The sequence below is a fragment of the Pelmatolapia mariae genome, linkage group LG4 (assembly GCF_036321145.2).
Source record: "Pelmatolapia mariae isolate MD_Pm_ZW linkage group LG4, Pm_UMD_F_2, whole genome shotgun sequence".
Taxonomy (NCBI): domain Eukaryota; kingdom Metazoa; phylum Chordata; class Actinopteri; order Cichliformes; family Cichlidae; genus Pelmatolapia; species Pelmatolapia mariae.
This window is the reverse complement of record NC_086230.1, coordinates 24,132,250-24,150,856: the sequence shown is the minus strand read 5'-3', so window position 1 is coordinate 24,150,856 and position 18,607 is coordinate 24,132,250. Positions and strand designations below refer to the sequence as shown.

Genomic DNA, 18,607 nt, shown 5'->3' with positions numbered 1-18,607 from the left:
AAATACTTGTAAAATTTACTGTTTAAAGTAAAGATTAAAAACATTAACACTTCTAAATATAGGGGTGTATCTGGCAAAATGTAGGCTTTATTTGCATGTTAATCGAGCAAGTGGCTTTCCCCTTTAAGGAAAGTGACGTCACTGTAGGGGCGTAGCCAGAGTGTGTGACTGATGCAATCCTGAACCAATAAGATTATAGAAACATTGGCGTTCCTGTCCAGGCATGGTTCCACATGCAGAAGTAGTGGTGGTGTAACCTTGGCTGATTAGCGTCTTCGTTTCAAACAGCAACATGTAAGAATTTTAAATAATCAGTTACACAATATACACGTTGTATTTCCTAGATACAGAATCAGATGTAACTGTAATTACAAGTATTTGCTGCATCCTCCAGAAAAGTACTTTATCGTGTTGAATTTACTGCACACAGGAGTGATAGTACTTATCTGTTCTCACGCACTGGTTTAAATAAATCTGTCACCTTTCAGGCAGGCTGCTATGGATATAACTGCAAAGTACTGCCGTAAAGAAATGGAAGCGTATGGGTTATGTGTAGCCTCCAATCCATCAACATGGCAGCAGAAGTGTCACGAGCTGAAGATGAATGTTGCACAATGTACATCATCACAGTAAGTCCATTTATTTGTTCTATCATTCCTACTCGAGTGATTCTGGCATCCTGCTGTAAATATTTTCCAGGCATATTTTAATCTAACCCCTAACTATGTTAAGCCCAGTAATTCAGAAGATCAGGCAGGAGTGTTCCAATGAGTTTGTGGAGTTTGAGCGCTGCCTGAGAGAACATCAGGGACAACCTGCCTCCTGCTCGCCACATGTGGCTCGCTTTCTGGGCTGTACAGAGACAGTCGACCTCAGTGGAGTGGGTACGTTTTTCACAAAACTGACCATATACGTGCTCCTTGAAGAAGGAGCAGTGTGTTTTTATGGAAATAGCTTGTGCATGCTGGTTTTTCATGCATCATAATACAAAACAGATTTTGAAGACACTCATGTTTGCAAAAATAATAATAATATTGCATGAGCTTTAGTTGCCAACATACCAAACGATTATTTTTCTTTTTTCCAGCTACAAATCCAGTATCTCAACCATCTTAGCACAAGATGTCCTCCATTACCAGAAAACACCCGTATCTACACCACTGCCACCAGGTGGGCTGGTTTCAAATGCATTCCAGACATGTATGTACAGTGGCTGATAGAATACAATACTTCCCAATTCCTACTTCCTATTTTTTTTTTTTTGCATATTTATCACATTTACATGTTTCAGACCATCATCATCATTTTAATATTAGACAAAGATAACCTGAGTAAACCTGAGTTTTTAAATGATCATTTATTTTGTTAAATCATCATTTAAACCTACCTAACCCTAGCTGAAAAGCCTAAATGTAATAACTGATTGTGCTACCTTTGGCAGCAAGAATTGCAATCAAGGGTTTGCAATGACTGGCAATAAGTCTTTCATATCACTGTGGAGGAATTTTAGCTCAGTCTTTTTTTGCAGAATTATTTTAATTCAGCCGAGCTGCAGGGTTTTCAAGGATGAATGACCTGCTTTAAGGTCATGCCAAAGCACCTTATTGACTAGGCCACTCCAAATCTTCATTTTGTTTTGTTTGTTTTTTGCAAGGTCACACTTGCTTGTGTGCTTGGGGTCACTGTCCTCCTGCATAAACCAAATGCGCTTGATTAGGTTCTTGGGTAATGGAGTCAGACAAATTGGATGGCACTTCCATCAGTCAAGTCGTTCAGGTGTTGAAGCAGCAAAGCAGCCCCAAAACATCACACTACCACCACCATGTTTGACTGTTGGTGTGATGTTCTTCTTCTGAAATAGTGTGTTGGTTTTATGATGTTAGGAATTACTTTTTCATGTTTTTTTTCATGAGTTTGGATAGCTTTTTTTCCTTAATAAATTTAAATAATTTACAAAGTGTATTTTATTCTTTATTGGGTTATTGTCTTAAATTTGTTTGATAGTCTGAAACATGTAATTGTGACAATTATGCAAAAAAAAAAAGACAACATCAGGAAGTGGGCAAATACTTTTTAACAACACTGTATTTATTTTCTCAATGTGCCTCGATGTGTTTGCTTCAGAATTAGTACATTGATGATAAAGTACTGTGTGAAGAAGAACTTTTACTGGTCCCAAAAGGAAACTCATAAATTTGCGTTAGTACTGTAGGTTACATGATTGCATGAAGTATTTAGTTGCTGTGTCATTCCCTAATTTCTCATGTAAGTTTTATGATTTAAAAATAAGATTTATGTCTCTGAATGTGAGAAAGTCAGGTGTGTACTGATTTATTGAACAGTTTCATTAAAAAAATGACCTTAGACTTCTAATACTCTTCTGATGTTGTCATCCTCTTATTGTTTCTGTTTCTTGTGCCTATTCCTCCCACCCTTACCCTCTTCAGGTCTGAGTCAGAGTCAAATATTAAACTGGAATGTATTGCTCCCACACAAACTATCCTGGCTACTCAGTGACTGAGCAATAGGGAGTCTGGGAAGAAAGGAGAGGGCTGTCCAGCTCTAATCAGTGGGACTACTGAAGGAGACAGAGGGAGGATGTTGAGTTATGAACCCTGTGACCACTAAGCAGAACAGACATTTTCTGGTTGAGTTATTAAAGTTTTTAGTGGAAAGACTGAGAGGAAACTGATTCCTTGCTTTTAAAGTGCATCTTTGTTTCATACCATTTGAGCAAGTGATAAATGCGTCATCATTTATTGTATTTAGGACAAAGAAGCCAAGTGTTGTTCAAAGACGAAACCGCAGATTGTATTGAAGATACGGCAACATTACATTCAAAGCACATCACCTGGCAGTCACTGATCAAAAAAGTAAGATAAGAACTCATCTACTGCACAAATAAGTTACATTCACAATATTATCACTTTAAAAACACCATGAGTCAGTTATCAGAGTCAAACATAATGTCAGGAAGGAATGTCACAGGCTGTAGCCAATTACTGGCTTCTAAATGAAAAGAGTTTCACCCTAATCCTATTTTATTCTGCACCACTTCATGATTCTGATCCTGATGCCTTCTGCAACACTTGAATTTGGAGGCTATTTCTTCATACCCTACTTGTGGCACATAAATATCATGCTACAGTTTAAATATTTGCTGATTATCACATAAGAAGATACGAAATACCTACCTAATGTGACTTTCTGAGAAGGAAATTATTACAGATTGTGACTACAACAGTTAATTATAACACAGTCATACACACATTTACATTTGGAGTACCTTCATGTACCCAGTATCCTTCATTTGGGGAATTATATACCAAAGAGTTGAAATTTACTGCACTGTTTTTGAGTGATCACATTATAAAAGAGAAAGGAAAACTAAAACAATAACCACTTAAACAACCCTGTTTCCGCATAAGGCTCCTCAAATGACCCTGTAGAGTTTATAGCTAAATGCTAAAGAAAAACTTTTTTTGGTCCATATTTTACCAGTCATGCAGTATGAAAAACTAAGGATATAGTTTGAAATAATTTTTCACAGAATTTCTTTGCAATCTCTGTCCTTCAAGTCATTGGGCAAGTTAAATTGTCATCCTATCCAGCACAATATCCTGAGTTGTGGCTCAGGTTCCACAAACATACTAACCTGAGAGCAAAAGTGTACTCCAATCCATATACAGTGCTGTATACGCTGCAGTCATTCACACAATAACTACTCTAGTCCTGGCAAAACAAAACAAAAAGTAATGCAATATACTAATTTATTTTAAACCCTCAGCTGCCCATCAGACCTGCCAAGACTGCTAATTATATGTGATTTGATTGATGAATTCACTTTCAGCAACCAATTATCATCTGTAATTCGTGATATACATATTGATAGGTATAAGTGTCTTAATTTTTTTGTTGGAAAGTGCCATGAAGCATTTTTCATTAAACATTACATAAATACAACAGAGTAAACTGAGGTCCTTTATCTTGGACATTTACAGTGTCTGTATTTCCAGCATGTGATTCTTATCTGGGAAAGATGTGGGATCACTATGTTAATCTGCTGCAAATTGATATTATGACTAACTATGTCTAATTCTATGTCTAATTGATGTTAGCCTGTGATAAAAGCTCGTAAGTGTGTTTGGCTGTAGGGTGTTTCATGGAGAATGGTCCCACAGGCATGTTGATGGACAGACTCCATTAGCTGCATCTCTGAGGTGAAAGGTGAAACAGGAGGGGAAAGAGTGACAGTTTATAAGGGTCAGGAGGTGAAATAAGAGTTCTGCATGGAGTACAGACGGTCGATGGGATTTCCCACTCGCCCTGCCAGGAGACCGCCCTCCCCTGTTGCTAAGAGGCAGTCGCCAAGGTGACCAAGGCTTCCATCGCTGTCCAGGTCATGGAACACTGTTTCTGAGTCTGCAGTCAAAAGGAAGGAGAGTGTAGACAGCTGAAGTGAAAGAGTTTTTAGTGAGAGCAAAAAAAAAAGTAAAAGCAAATTATTATTTTTTTGTAACTTTTAGCTTTGTCTTTCTGTCATACCATAGGAGTGGAGCTGCTCGCTATTCAGTTGTGGTGGTGTAAGCCCATGTCGAAATGGCTCTCCACCATAAATGTTGGGGTCCAGAGCAAGGAGCTGCTGACGTGGGAGAGATGGATATCCCAGCATCCCATCCATGCCATGGGTACTAGATCCATCTATATAAAGATTAAAAACGCCCAAAACTTTAACCATACCAGTCTTTCTTTCCATCTTTTTTTCTTTCCTTCTTGATCTTGTACTGGTACTCAAAGCTCTTACCCTCGCTGTCGTCATTGCTTTGGCGGCCCCCTCTGCTCGGTCCCCTCCTGGTGCCTCCCAGCTGCTCTTGTTCCTGCTGCTGCTGCTGCTGCTGTTGCTGTCGGCGAGCTAACTTTTTCATCTGATGCACAAAAGCACACGGTGTACAAATTTTCTCTTTGTGCTTTTGTGAGCATGCCTTTAGGAAAACTATAAAGTCTTACCTTGGCCCTCTGGTTTTGAAACCACACCTGAACAACACGCACTGTCAGCCCAGTCTCTGCAGCCAGTGTCTCTCTCACCTAGAGGATAGAGTTTTTAATTGTTTTAAAAATCTTAACTTCACAGTGCCAAACACAGCAGCCATACCCTTGAAAAATGAAGTTTGGAAAGCATGACCAGGAGTATCTTGTGGCATACTGACAAGGCCAACAACCCACCTTACGGCATGGTTTGGCTGACACTTCAAAGGAGGCCTTGAAAGCACGCCGCTGCTGTGTGGTCAAGATAGTGCGTGGACGTTTTGAACGCTTGTGCTCCTTGCCTTCATCACCACCTTTCCCTCCTCCGGAGCCTCCTCCACCATCCTCATCCTCACTTTTTACTGAGCAAGTTAAGTAAACAACAGCACAATCAGAACAATGCTCTTCAAACAGTGACATTAGAAAAAAATATTTTCCATGTAGTTTACAGTAACAGTTTGTTCAATCTCATGGAAGAAGCTGGTACTGCTTAAATTACTTTCAACATACTGCTGAAAACTATCCTCACTATTTGAAATTCAATAATCAACGCCTTCATTTAAAATTTTAAAAAAGGAAGAAGCTTGAAACTTTTTTGTTTTTTTCTTGAAACTGCTTTTGTTTTAAATATTATGGTTTTTCCTTCAAATACTGTTTACTGATTTAAAGGGGATGAAAATGATTGATTTTGACTAAAGGCATGAGTGTAAAAAGAAAGATTATTTCCCCAAGAAAAGTAATTTTGACCTTTATTATGTAGCCTCCAAAGAAACCTGCTTTACCTGATTCAGTTGGTGTAGGGCTGATGGCAGCCAGCATTTCCCTCTCCTTTTCATAGTCCATGCGGCAGAGCAGCTGGCCTTCTTTCAGCACAAACTCATCACCTCTCTGCAGCCGACGTTCACACTCACAGCAGCTGAAGCAGCCCAGGTGGTATACCTGGCCTAGCACACGCATTATCAGCTCAGAGCGTCCAATGACTTGCAAGCAGGCACTGCACTTTCTTACAAAAAGCCTGGAGGGGCACAGAAACATACACACGTGGGCTTATATTTTCATGGATACATTCATAAACTATGAAACATGGCATGATAACAGTCTAGCAGCTTAGAATAAGAAGTAAATTAATTAAAGATGGCAGCACAAACAAGAAGCTCTGACACATTTACCCTTAGCTCCAATGATTCTGGAGATTAGCATAGTCTCTTAATTAAAGGTCCTATAAGCATTACCCAATTCACAGTGCAACAAGGTGAACATCTGTTAGATGGGTTACAGTAGTCTGTATTATTACATTGTTTTTTATTTTTAACATTCTCACAGTAGGGGGCAGTAGTTAGCTTCTTATAAAAAAGATGTCTGTGGAGAGTTTTTCCCCGTTTAAATCCTTAAATGTTAAGATTTCCTTGGTGAAGTGAACTCCACTCTGTCCATATATTGCCCACAATTTATGTATTTAACTCAGTGAATAAAGCTTAAAACAGTCTTTCTCAGGTCTATTACTTTTCCCCATGACCACTTTCCTTCTTTTGTCCCCCCATCTCTCCTCCTGTGCTATGTTACAACCCCTAACTTGCTCTCCCACATGACAATCTCTTGCACATCCCTATTTCTATTCACGGGGCCCAAATCTATGCCATTAAATTCCTCTCAAATCCCTGCTCTTGCACTTGGTTTCCTCCCCTTCCCTCCTCAGTATTCAGTACTTTCTGCCAGCATTCCCAGTTCTCCCTCATGCCCTCCCAGCCTGCCTCCCCAGTTCACTGAAACTAATAAAGACAGGATTAATTAGATTGTTGTTTAAACAGTGAGATGGCCAGACAGACGCTGTAAACTCATAACCAGGGATTGGGGATAGCATGGGGTTAATCTCTCTCCTCTCACTTATGCACGCACACACACACGCACACACACACACACACACACACACACGCACGCACACACACACACACACACACACCACCACCACCACCACATTTGCACACACTCACCCACCGAGTATCAGTATATATAGTCTGGTTTTGGATAGTTACTCACATTCACCATATCATCAAAGCAGTGGTGCAACACATCTATGATTAGGAAATATTCTTGATCGTCATTACAATTCTTCAGTGGGAAAAGTTACCAGGAAGCCTGAACATGGGTGTGAAACAGATAAAGGTTGATGTATACAGAAATAGCAGCACAATGGAACACAAACCCTGTTAAGAAAGGAGGGAGGATGGGAAGGGAGGGAATGGGGGGAAGAAGGGATGAAGACTGAAGTGTTGACGCTCCCTGACTGAGTGATAGGAAGGTGTTGCTGCCCAAATCTGGAGAGTAAAGAAGGAGCCAGGTCTGCACATTAGAGCTCCTAATCTGTGATTCTGTCCCAAACGCAGCTGCTACAGCTAATCTTTCTCAATCCATCTGCCAAACGCTCCCCAAATTCCCCAAATGACAGTGTCGCTAACTTAACATCATAAAGCAAACACAATACTCCTATAAGCAACCCTACAAAGACTATTATGATAGGACCTTGTGTTTGACTAAATGTTGCCTAAATTACTTAGTCAGAGTAACATTACATTGCATTTTAGAAAGATGCTACCACTGTAAAATTCCTGCAATAACGCACGTCAATCATAACATGTGGTACAGAACATGCATGCTACAAAAGGGCGCAACAATCACACCGCTCTGCACAGCCTCACTCTCAGCATTTCAAATACTTCCTTTCATTGGGAACAAAAAACAACAAAACAGAATCGTCAGGGTTGCTTGACACAAGATTGATGAGGTTGGTGGTTAAGTCCCACACTCCCTAATCAGGGGTGTACACAGCACGGTAGGAATTTACTCAACATGGCAAATAAAGGAAACTTGGGGCAACTGCCACAGAGGGGGGTCTGTAAGTAGATCAGCATAATCCCTCTAATAGAAGTATCATTCACACATGGGCCTGACCAGGGTGCAGCTTCCAAAAAATCACTACGGGCATGACGGATAAAGAGCAATCATACGATTAAGGTGAATTTAACTTTACAGGATTTATACATTCTAGTCAAACATGGCCACACATGCAGCCCAGGTTCCAGTGCTTGAGTAAATTTGTCAAATTCATCTTTAGTTCTTTATTTTAAATTATTAAAAATAATAAGTCTCTATGGTATGGGTTAAAATATATTTTTTTTCTGGTATGTGTTGGATGTTATATAGTTATTTTTGTTCTTAATTTTTTTTTTAACTTTTTAATGTATACAATTCAAAAAAGTCATAACTAGAAGTCAGACAGCTGATGTATATTAAGGAACAGCTGTGCTGAAAGCTAAGCGAATAGATAGTTTAAAAAAAACTCTTTGCTTTGGATTTAGACAGCTTTACTTTAATGAAGTAATAATATGATATATGCGCGAATGCGTAGAATAGAGTTGCAAGTGCTCACAGGAGGCTGAAGGTAATGATCAACCTTTAGAGCTTGTGATGTACAAAACATTATAAAGACTGGCTCTAGGCAACTTTATGCTCAATGCCATGGATTTTGGAGGGGTTACGGGGCATGGCTAATTACAAGCTCACTGATTACGAGATCAAGTGTAGAGAGGCAGAAAAAGGTGCTGTATTGTAAGTATTGGTATAATCAGGTCTTTCCCTTTTGTTTATTGCAGAGCCTAGGCATACAAACATCATAACACAATCTTCATCACCTCCCTAAGCTGTGTCATGTGGCATTGTTTTGCCTGAGAGCTGTGACAAGCATGACATTGTCTGGTCTGCAATACAATCATTCCATAAATATGTATGTGTCTCAGAGCAACTGCAGTTGTTGCACTTGCTTTCATAACTGATGAATATTTATACAGGTACAGGTTTGGTTATACTAACTCTCTTTTTAAGGAGTTTCTCCTATTGCACTAAGCTTTGGTCTTTTGTACACCAAGACCAAAAGAACCAAACTTAGATAAATTTAACTTTCACCACCAAGGATCCACCACCATTGTCACTCATTTTGATTTTTGACCTATAGTTTAAGATGGATCTCTTTCTCACAAGGTGTGATAAGCAGAGGTTTAGATGTCCTAGCTTGTGATTCCCACATATGTGACCGTAGTGTGCGACAATGAAGGTATAATAGAAGATTCACGTTACAGATGCAAAAAGTACAAATGATATGCATCAATCTTAGTTTTAAGTTGTATTCTGTTTAGTATCAATTCCTTAGATGTGTGTGGAGTGTGTGCGTTTGTGTGTGTGTCTGTGTGTGTGGAATTGTGTGTGTGCACTTTTGGCGGATATTGCTCTGTGAAGCAAAATGGCTCAGAGCCAGGGTTCAGTAATCACATCATCTCCTTTTATTAAATCTCCCTGCACTGCTTCTGTGTTATTAAAATCTCCCAGCATTCCCCACGATACTTGCTACCCTGCCACCACTCACTCACACTCTCATAGAGAAATACACAGGTTTAAAGATATATATATCTATATATATATATAGATATATATATATAGTAAAGTCATGCATACAAACACACGGCTATATATACAGCCGCATGCACACATAAACACAAATATGCACAGTTAGTGTAAACATAGATAAGGTGCCTGGGTACAAACATCAATAAAACGGTGACAGATGCTGCATCTGTGCACCACGTCCATCCATGCATCAGTGAAGTAACAAGGTCAATGCATGCTCTAAAAATGTGCAACATGTATATAATACTTGCTATCCAACGGACATAAGGGCCAACAGTACATAGAATAGATCTTTAGAGGTATTTGTGCACACTGAGGCAATCCCACAGTTATAAAGTTACATGTTGTGACTCTTGCAGTAAATCTTGGTAATGACCAGCTCTACATGAGAGCAGCACTGATGTATATAATATTCAAGACTTTTCCTGTGTAAAGTAACAACCAAATACCTGCATGATGTGCATGGTCTCTGCATGCATGATATGTGTCTCTGGGTGTGTGGCTGTGAGTTACACCTGATGCTACCAAGAATGAATGCTATGTGTCAGGATATAGATGTGTGTTTGTGTGTGTGAGTGAGTGGGTGTGTGTTAGTTTAGATAAAACAGTTAATCCCCAGGCCACCAGAACGCAATATCCTGTCTGCCCGTTTCTCATTTCCTGTCTGTCTCTGGCGGAGCGGGAAGCAGCGGGGAGGGGGTGGCGGGGGACAGCGGGACCCGTTGCCCCAGAAACAGGAGATACAGCCGGTCGATTTGCGAGAAGTCTACGCCGATCTCCCTATCTCTCCCTCTCTGGTGCGACCCCCTATTCGCACTCTCTTTTTTCCTCTCCCTCTCTGCTTTTATTATCTCAGATTTAATAAAGCTGAGGCGAGCAGCTTGTTCTGCCATGAAACATTTATTAGCTGTCTGTTATAAAATTGTTGTGGGGGAGGAAAGATGATGGGGTCTCATCTCACATTATGCAAAAACAGTGGCAATATCACCCCCTCACCACCACCACCATCATCACATACACACATACGCAGACAAAAATTTGCCCTGGCCTGAAGCCGTTCTGTCCTTAAAACTCTCCCACACCTTGTCCTTTCCTTCTTTAACCCATTTTGAACCCTTTCTCCATCAGTGACAGTTCTCCCTGATGCTCTTTCATTTATGCTATCAAATCAGACTGTTTTTCAACAGCACACCATCAAAGCTGAAAAACCCATCCATCCGCACTTTATTCTCATTTGGCAAGCCTCCAACCATCATCTGTTGAGCTGCAGGTGTAGCTAATATAAGACTCTTAGGTGAGAGAGAAGTACTTCAACTTTTGAGGACTGCATGTGTATATGATGTACAGCCAGAGCAGAAAAGCTACATTTGCCTTCACCAACAATGAGCTATAAACCTTACTTTCTCTGAGCTGAAATTTCCAGTTATTTAACCTAAAATTGCTCAGATTTCTGCCTCCACCTTCACGCTGTCATGGTTTGGTTTCTACAAAGACAAATTATTTTGTCTTCTCCTTTGTCAAAGGAATTTCATAGTTATAACCAAATAAGTCCAAAATATCAAACTCTGTTGTGGTTGACATGTCTTAAAATGGTCAATGTTTTTTTTTTTTTTTTACGTCAATAGTGACTCATTTTAGCCATATAGGAATAAGGGTTTGTATTTCCACTGACATATCATTGCATAATTATCTGTAATAGTATTTCCCTGCAGCCCAGTATCAGACCTGTCAACCCAGGACAGCCAGAGCTGGGCAATTAGCACTGTACCCAATCAGCCACCCTGCCACCTCCTCCTATTCCCCTCCTGAGAGACAAAGGAGCACTGGAGGGGGGGGCGATTAAGAGAAAACAAGGGATAAACGGGGAGATAAACTGTTTGGTGTCATCGCTGCTATCAATCTCAACAAGAAGGAAATGAGGTTTGGAATAGAGAAATATTATTACAAAGCAGACAGTGATGAACGAGGTAACCGATAGAGAGATAGGGAGCGAAACGGTTGGTGGGGTGGAGGTATAGAAGGGAGAATGGGTAAAAGATGTAATTTCTAACCTCAGACTTAGGCGTTCACTCGCATAAATGCACTGAGAGGATACTCACGTCTAACTACTCGGTCAGCAGAGGATGATTCTATAACTGTGGCCGCTAGGCCTCCCTCTCTATGTCTGTGGTGAGAGGGTTTGTAAACTTAGATGTAGTCTCTGTGCCCTCCACCCCACAGCGTGAGGCATTAAACTCAAGGTTTAGTGAATATCCACCCTTGTGACCTGTTTTTCACAGAGCTGGAGCTGCATTTATGTGGCTTTCAAGGGAGTTTGGAGGCTTCTCACAGCCAGACTACCCTCAGCGCTGTTTGGGTTCAGTACTATTGAGAAGAGAACACTTGTTTTATACTCGTCACTTTGACAAGGAATCATAATAACCAGTTTTAGGATTATGCCTAAACAGCTTTAAAAAGGTCTGTTTCTAGTTTAATTGTAATTATATTAACATACAGTACAACTGGAGTGCTGAACTATTAATAATTTTGTCAGAAAAGTAATATCATTGAAAAATTCCATTTAAAGTTTTATAAAATTATCACTTCCTAACTTTTTCTAGCCAGATTTGTATAACTGTCCATTGTGCCAGTAAATGGAATGTATTGCGCCTGTGCGTAAAAACAACCTTAAGGGAATTTGTGTGCAGCGAAGTCTTATTCTAGTGCCTCATGTTGAACATCTGGTCCATAACAGGATGGAGTTCCAGAGAATTTCTCAAGGTTTCAAAACAAAAATAAATCCACAAGAAAAATCCACAAGATGCACTTGAGTTGTGTCTAAATCCCCTCATTTCCATAACAGATTGAGACCAGGGAAACTTAAAACTGGCACTACTAAAAAGGCATACCTCCAGTTTTATTTTATTTTATTTTTGTTTTATTAAATAAATAGTGATGATGTGCTTATTTATGTTCACATACTTAACGTGAATGAGAGTGACATACTTAATATTCAATGAGAGTGTTCTGAGGCATTCTCAGAACCGAGCAGACTATGATTATGGTTCACCTGCCCCGCAACCCCAAATACATAAATAAATAAATAAAATGTTTAAAAAATCATCAGATATTTTGAAACCTTATATTGACTTTTTGATAATCAGTGTACAGTAATACCGAAGCAATGTATCCTTCAAAAGCATTAAACATGCAAATGTTGAACAAACCTTTGCCTTGGAGGCAGTTAACTCCACATGAATCAGGGTGGAGGATGGGTAACATTTGAAAATTTGATTTCCTTTCTCATTTGAATCTGCACGTGTTTTCTTTTTCATGAAGATAGATTAATTAAAAACATATGCCTACCCACAAATACATTTTGTATTTGTTTCTTTTTCACATATTAAAAGAAAACTATGATTAAAAAAAGCACATGCACCATGCACCGTAGCCCTTAAAGGTCTGTTTGTGACTAAAAAACATATATTTGGAATAGCCGGAGATAGTGCACAAGGAAGACATCCCAATATTAAAAACCCAAGCCTGCTTGCAAAATGCCATTTTTCCATTAATGCATTACATTCACATATTTTTCAGTGAATTCAGTTAATTTAACTCCTTACAATTCCTGACAAAGTAAACTCATCAGCATGCAGTGACAGCACTGAAATGATGTGCATTTTCCTGTCTGAAGCAGGATTTGAGTATCCATACCATATGGATATGGATACTCAAATCCATATCCTGGTATCCACTAATAATTGTACAAATTCCCCTAAAATTCTTATGCACATTCCAAATTCTTGGACATGGTTATCACACACCTGCTCTAGATGGAGGTGGTGGGGGTGTAGAGTAAGGCGCTGATGGACAGACTGCAGGGAAAACAAGGAGACATTGTTGCCTATCCACTGAAGGTCACAGGCATAACTGTGTGCCAAGTCTGGCACCGACTCACACAACAGGCAGCAAGGCATATGCAATGTATAGGGGACTAAATCAACAACATAGTGAATGAGCCTCTGACTATTAATTTGGATCTGCAATTACAGTCATTACACAATGAGAGCAAATATACTTTTTCATTCCATCACTGAAAATGAGCCCAGTTCTTCAGTTATGGTACTACTGCCTCCAAGTTTCCCACTCATTTTTCCAGATAAACGTCACACAATGGACTTTCATCACAGTTCCCCCCTCTCTCTCTCTCGCTCTCTTTTTCTCTCTCCCTCACTCTCCTCCAGATGTCAGGTACAGTGGGAGAGTCTGTGCTGCTGGATGCCGTCTGACACTTTTCATAACAATGATAACAAGCTGCAGACTCGTCCTTAAGCTGTCCATCCCTGGAGCTTCCTTTGCAGGCACACCCACTGACCACAGCACACATAAAGCAGCCAAAGTTAAAATGTAGAATGGCCACAAAAATGTACAGTGGAGTGAGCCATTAAAGAAAAAAAATCTCTGAACTTTTACATTGCAATATATTGTAGTGTGTCCAGATGCTGTACTACAAGGTACTGAATAGCAGTGGCAAGGGCTGTTGGTTCAGTTAAGATTGTAAATTTAAAAACAAGGGAAATAGTCTTTGCTTTTGTGAAAAGACTAGATCAATAAGCAAAAATAAGCTACTAAAACTGCTACTAAAAATCCTATCAGAATATATTCTGATAGGAGTGCAATGCATACATTCAGTCAGTTTTCATATCTTATATTGGTTGTGGTACAATTCCAAAAATGTGAAATTGTAAGCACACTGACCCTCTGGGTATCTTAATTTAAGTAAAGCCACATAGGTTTGACACACAAATCTAGCATTGTCTATAATGATAGATGTTTTGGATTGAATGTGGATTGTCAATTTAAAGGCTCATGTATTTTTACACAAATTTCTGTTATAGAAATTTGTAAAGTTTTTTTTTCAAACATTAGTACAACATGTAGCCTGTATTTGCTACTCTCATTTCTCAACTTCATAAGTCTTCCTCATCTCTAAGCTAAGTCGTTAAAGTTTCATTAATATTATTTAACCAGATTTGTTCAGTGTGAGGATTGATTTATGTGCAGGTCATTTGTACACTCTAAATAATCTCCTTTCTTGACACCTACATTAATTTTTCAGAATTAAAATCACACGTGCTCTTGCAGTGATTAACATTTTACTACATCTTTTGTTGGCACATTGATAGATGCTGTTAAGTCTAACAAAAGACTTCCAGTAGATGTAAAATATGAAAGACATGTTCCTCATCTGTTTTAAACAGAAGTTCAACTTCACTGTTCTCTCTCTCACTCTCTCCTTGTGTGTGTGTGTGTGTGTGTGTGTGTGTGTGTGTGTGTGTGTGTGTGTGTGTGTGTGTGTGTGTGTGTGTGTGTGTCAGTAGCACAATAATATCACATCAGCAAATGTTACAAGATTAGTATGTCATTATACTTATATAACAATCACCTCTCAATTTGAAGTCACAAAACCTGTTTATCTTTAGCTTGGAAACAGAAGACTGGCTAACATCAGTTCAGTTTGATTGAGTAGGCAAAACTAAAATGTCTAAAATAGTCTCCATAAGTAAACTTACTCTGACCAAATTGAGAATTATAATTACATTTCAACGTACAATTAACTTGATTCTTTCCATTATTATGCAACTGTATTTCTTTGCAGATTATGTAAATTATTTTCAGCACGAGATAAAGCTTGTTTTAGTCACAGGGAATTTCCCAACCTAAATTCGTAGGCTGTGTTATCCTTGGACTGACAGTGTGTGTGTGTGTGTCTGTGTGTGAGCATGCGTGTTTGTGAGTGTGTTTTTACTTTTCATAGTCGTGCTTGCAGTACAGCAGGCGGTCCCGGCTGTAACAAGTCCCAGTGAGCGCGCTTAAACACACGGCGCACTTGACACAGGTCTCGTGCCAGGAACGCTCATTCACGCGCAGCAGGAAGCGATCGGCGATGGGAGACTCGCAGCCCGCACACACCTCTCCTCCTCCTCTGTACTCTGGACCTGAAGGGAACATATCAAACCAGCAACAGAGAGATTGAGAGAAGGCAAAAACCAAGATACTGGCCAAGTTTCCACAGTGTAACTCCAGCCGTATAAAGTAGCATGCTTCTAAATTTCCCTGCATCATGGTCATCGATAAGGCAATAAAACACATTTTATTCAATCGACCAAAGCGTGTGTATACTGTGTGTATATGCAATCGTTTGTATATGCAATCTGGCATAGAAAAACCGATGTTCTCTTTCGCATGGATGGAAAATGACAGGCGCATACTTCGCACAAAAGTTTATGGCAACCTCGGTGTTGGATATTAATTTTCTCAATCAAAAATCTGGATATTTAACATCTGGATATTTGTTTATTTCATTCCTATTTCGACTTTATGTAAACGATCAGCTTGAAATATTTACATTTAAAGACAGTCGATCTTGCTATTATTATATTATTAATTTAATTCTTACGTTAGGGTAACATAAGTCATATGTTACAACATATGATAACCTTGGCTTTGTTGCATTTTGTTCCTCATAGGGTAAGCCCAGTATTACGATAATAGTCTAATGTTGTGTTGGTTGTTAAAAAACTGAATCAATATTATATTTTATTTTTATTTTTTTTTTAAATAATATTTTTTTTCTATTATAATCTTAGGCCTGAATGTCTATAGGATCTTAAAAACGCGGACAAAATGGACAGGATCAAATGCTTTGATATTCTTATTTGTGGTCTTCATGATTTTCATAGATGATAAATTAATCCAAAAAGTTCATCCTGTGATTATTATACTAACTGTATAGTGTATCGGTTGTCGGACTTACCGAAAGGCGTGGAGGATGGAGGCTGCTGCAGACAGGACTGCTGGCTCTCCTCTGTTTTCATCCCTTCTCTCCTCCCCTCAGTGTGATCGCTAGAGACAAAAATGAACCATTTCTATCTAAAATATCAGTGGAACCATGCTATAGTAAATCAACCTAAAAATAAGGGGATTGGTAAGAGAGCCGTTTTTTTATTTTTTATTTCAATATTTTATAATAGGACTGTTTATGCCACCATTATTTAAAATCAGACTAAATCAAAAATACACACCTATAGACTGGATTGCACAAGCTTATTAACTGCAGGAGAAAAAAACATGATAAAAAAAGAGAATTTGAGAATGTTTCTCTTCTAACAAAAATTCTAATTGAAAGGGATTTTTTACGAGCATCAAATTATATTACAAACTTTGCAATAAGCTATAACTTCTGCATTATATATTCTACTTCTAAAGGTGCAAGGCAATTAGTATGTATCGTGCATTTTATGGTTTCTTTTAAGAAATAATACAAAATTAACAGTTCTAATGCAAGAAATGTAAGACAAGCAAAAAAGACATATTTGGCTTTTAGAATTATATTGGTTTAAATTTACAATTTTTGTGTTGAAATTATTTTAAACATATATATCTGATCAGGTTAATTGTAAAATGTGCAATGTTTCCATTTTATTCTTTACATAATTATTTTTAATTGACCCGTTAAATCAAAACGGATAACGAAAAGAGAAACTTTTCGGACGGCATTTTGTATTCTACTAATTTACCTGCACAAACAAACAAAAATGAGAGAGGACAGGAAAAACAAGCAAAAATGGCGAAAGATTCAAATAAAAATAAATTAGTTGTGGAAACACTGACGAAAACTTTCTTTGATGTTTTTCTGCAGGCTGGAGTTTCTCAGCACTGGTGTCACCAGATTCTAGTGTTTTGTGTAAAGTATAATAATATAATAACAGTCTATATTTTAAATGAATAACACACTAGATTTGTGTATGTTCTTATTATTGCGATAATTGTAAGGAACCCTATTGATTTCTACATTTGAGGGGCCTGTTGGGTGAACCTGTAAAATACAGGGAATATAAAATGGATTGTTGCCTTAGAAAGTGAAGTAATTAGATAACACCAAATGACTTATGTAAATACAACTAATCTGATTTGGCACTTTTCCTAATTGCGAGTTGAATACATTCATGATACACTTGTGTAAAGCACCAATAATTACACGTCGACGCTAAAAGCCGGTGCTGTGATCATCAATATCGAAGTAATAACGATTTCTGGATTTCCCGCAAGTCACCTGGAGCTACAATTAAAGAAAGCAAAACTGTCATATTTATGAGGATGAACAATGTTTTCTTTAAAGCTGAATGTTAACTGCATTCAAATTAATGCTAAGAAGCCTATCTCTGTTTAATGCAACAAACAACCTTTCTATTTTCAGAGATTTGTTAACAAGCTGTTTGTAATAAATAGCTGGAAACTATGAAAAGTCAGACCTTCCCTCGTGCTATCAAAAGTAAAAGACAAAGTTGAGTTGTAGATGTGATTGCTGAATTCAAGTCACGTTAAAAACTACTGTAAACGAACATAATAATAATAATAATTATTATTATAATACTCTAAAAGCGGCTTGCAGTCTGTAAAGCAGCTGGTTCCCTTTAGCATCATATTTTTAGGACTATTTCACATGCTTGTGCCAATACATTAAAGATCGAAGATCATAAAACATAACAGACAGCAAGGTCATTAGGATTTAATCCTTTATCCCGTGTATTTGTCAAAAGACCCCTAATAATGTTGGATCTAAGCACGCGCTGCTGCTGGAACACGAAATGCACATCAATTCAAGCAACACGGTTATTTGGAAATCACGAGGCTGCCTTCAGTGACAACCTGTTCTTGAGTTGCGGAGACCTACCTTGAGGTGAAACACACTCCTCCTGAAATCTCGGTTGGCAACATTAAAACCTGGGGAAACTTTAGACTAGTAAATGAACAGACGCGATCGCAGATTATCCACCTGTACCTCACAAAGCACCGAGCATGTTGCCTACGGTAAAAATCCAAATACCATGATGACCCGAAGTACTGCCTATTGTCTCTCCTGTTTTCTCCGGCAGCCGTGTGTGCGCTTTGACTTGTTTTGTGCGTAAAAAGGCGCAGAGGGAGGAGATGGACAGAAAAGGAGGGAGGGAGAAGGTGCGGAAAATGATGAGGGAAGATGAGTGATAATACAGCCTATTGATAACTCAGATGGGGAGGATCTTTTGCATTTGTGCTCAAGGATACACGGAAACTTAAAAGGGCACAGCTAAGGTGAAACAAC

At 38.7% G+C, this 18,607-nt stretch overlaps 2 protein-coding genes across 3 annotated transcripts; one reads left to right on the top strand and one right to left on the bottom strand.

Moving 5' to 3' along the window:
• The first annotated feature begins 208 nt into the window (after positions 1 to 208).
• Positions 209 to 4,659, top strand: LOC134626345 (coiled-coil-helix-coiled-coil-helix domain-containing protein 5). Of its 2 annotated transcripts, XM_063472079.1 has the most exons (6): positions 209 to 294; positions 489 to 629; positions 733 to 884; positions 1,088 to 1,170; positions 2,448 to 2,647; positions 2,770 to 3,761. In XM_063472079.1, coding segments are annotated over exons 1-4 (324 nt in total). In that variant the 5' UTR covers positions 209 to 292; the 3' UTR covers positions 1,117 to 1,170; positions 2,448 to 2,647; positions 2,770 to 3,761. The 2 variants fall into 2 exon arrangements, with proteins under 2 accessions (XP_063328149.1, XP_063328148.1); XM_063472078.1 differs by lacking the exons at positions 2,448 to 2,647; positions 2,770 to 3,761 and adding an exon at positions 4,551 to 4,659.
• Positions 3,913 to 18,494, bottom strand: lmx1al (LIM homeobox transcription factor 1, alpha-like). The gene is made up of 9 exons (XM_063472069.1): positions 18,200 to 18,494; positions 16,280 to 16,368; positions 15,272 to 15,461; positions 5,808 to 6,040; positions 5,224 to 5,387; positions 5,008 to 5,085; positions 4,805 to 4,925; positions 4,546 to 4,701; positions 3,913 to 4,422 (listed from the first exon to the last, which is right to left on the bottom strand). Exons 1-9 carry the CDS (start codon positions 18,241 to 18,243, stop codon positions 4,265 to 4,267), a joined length of 1,233 nt encoding a protein of 410 aa, XP_063328139.1. The 5' UTR covers positions 18,244 to 18,494; the 3' UTR covers positions 3,913 to 4,264.
• Positions 18,495 to 18,607: the final 113 nt, after the last annotated feature.